At 35.3% G+C, this 1,979-nt stretch overlaps 1 protein-coding gene across 1 annotated transcript in view; it reads right to left on the minus strand.

Annotated features, from left to right (window-relative positions):
• The window catches only part of NAV3 (neuron navigator 3), a 401,664-nt gene that overhangs the window by 35,617 nt on the left and 364,068 nt on the right, over positions 1 to 1,979 (minus strand). The window contains exon 30 of the mRNA XM_012648357.1: positions 1,568 to 1,742. Within this exon, the coding sequence (XP_012503811.1) occupies positions 1,568 to 1,742 (175 nt within the window). The remainder of the gene's footprint in view (positions 1 to 1,567; positions 1,743 to 1,979) is intronic.

The raw sequence follows: 1,979 nt of genomic DNA on the forward strand, positions 1-1,979 counted from the left end.
AAACGTGAATTTTAATTTTATTTTTATAAGTCTGTTCTTTCTAAGCTACCTACAATACTAACATTGCCTCCTTTAAACCTTATCATATTTCCATAAAATAAAACAAAATTATGTAACAGTCAGTGAAATCCTCACATTGATTTGTCCTGGAAAGTATCGGCCCTAGTCTTTCCCTAGGAGTTGAGCCTGGAAAAATAAAAAGCACTGGTCAGTATTTTTCCATTAGATGTGGACTTTAGTTCACTTGTCTGTCAGGCTCATCAACAACGAGCCAACGTAAAGAACATTGCTCAGGACATAAGCTCTCAGATTCTATGTATTTAAATTTGTGTTCTTTTTAAGAATCCTTTGAAGAGTGTGGACAATAGTATTTTGCGTACAATCCACACATTCAAGCAACTATGTATTTCCATAGTCTTATTTTATCCAACGATCTATAAATTCATTGAATTCTGAAATCTATGTTTTTTCTTGCCTACCAATATTAGTTTTACTTGATGCTTATTTTAGAATTTCTTTCTTTCCTCCAGCCCTCACCAAATGTTTGCAAATGTTGTTTTCTTGAATTACAGGGCGTTCCCACTTGCCTTTAATATATAAGATAAAGAAGACCAGTATATAATTGGACCATTTATTTTATATTACGAAGGGCAGCCATAATAGCAGACTTTTAAAAATTCTGACTTTTTAGAAATGAGATGTGATTGATTAGAAATATAATCAACATCACCATGCTGTATACTCTATATTTTAATGTAATTTAAGGTAGGCAGTGAAGTGTCACCATTCTACAATGGAATCCAATGTTACCCAGGAAAATGTGCATTATTGGTTTCCAAGCGCCATCTGGTGGCTGTACTTTGCAATTACCACAGATCCTTCATGCAAATATTCCCTAAATTCTATCTCCATAAAATTTTTCGATGCCACAGGAGCAGTTATGCTTTATAATTGAATGGTTCATCAGATATTAAGATGACATTATATCATATAATATATTTTCAATCAAATCAAAACTATACCCTTGTTGAATTATTAGTACTATTGAATACAATAACAGAATCTGGTGTGCTCTCTTTGTTTGTCAAAAATTTAATAGAGCTGCAGGCTTGGGGATGTAGTATCATTACGTTCTCTCTAGGCAGCATCATGTAGGATCATCTAATCAAATTTAGAAATAGGTCCTGATATAACTGTAAATGGGTTTTGTGTACTTAAACCCCTATAAAATTGCATGAGGTTATTATTACATCCATGAGTACTAATCATCACTGAGAATATTATTTCTTCATCTTCATAGTCGTGCAGAAAGTACTTGCCAAGCACAAGTAATTTTGTTTAAATATCAGGAAAATCGTATCTCTAAGATTAACCTTTTCACGGAGAATGTGCTTTCAAAACTACAACTAAGTTGAATTAATTTATAAGATAAAAAGGGGACTATTTCTGAGAATGAGAGTGTTAACATTTTTAAGAGGGTGTAGGGTTCTCCAGATTCCAAGCCTCTCCCCGCCCCTGTTCGGTCGCGGACGTGCTGTGATGCGGGCAGGCATGTGCAATCAATCACCTGAGGTAACAGCCTCTGTGATGTTCAGATTGTTTAGAGAAAGTCCTAACGACTGCCGTGAGGATGAGGAGGAGGTGGTGCTTGAGGATTCCGACGGTGGCCGAGCAGGCTTAGCTGTGTTACCAGTTTCTGCCTTTAACCGGTCATTTTCAGCCTTCAGTATTTCAATTTCATTCTGTTGTGAAGATGAAAAGCACACACACACACACACAAATGAGCTAGTTGGATAGAGAAAATGGCACCAAGTCTTTTATCCAAGTTAATTAGCCTATTTGTTACATAAAGCATGTGGTAATACGGTAAATAAACAAATATAAATTATGAAGCAGAATTTCCTTCCAAAAAAGGAAAGTTAACCTTTTTCTGTCTCTCGCATACATGCATTCCTATATTCGCAAATATAGACATAGTA

Source organism: Propithecus coquereli, unplaced genomic scaffold (assembly GCF_000956105.1).
Source record: "Propithecus coquereli isolate 6110/MARCELLA unplaced genomic scaffold, Pcoq_1.0 Scaffold282, whole genome shotgun sequence".
Taxonomy (NCBI): domain Eukaryota; kingdom Metazoa; phylum Chordata; class Mammalia; order Primates; family Indriidae; genus Propithecus; species Propithecus coquereli.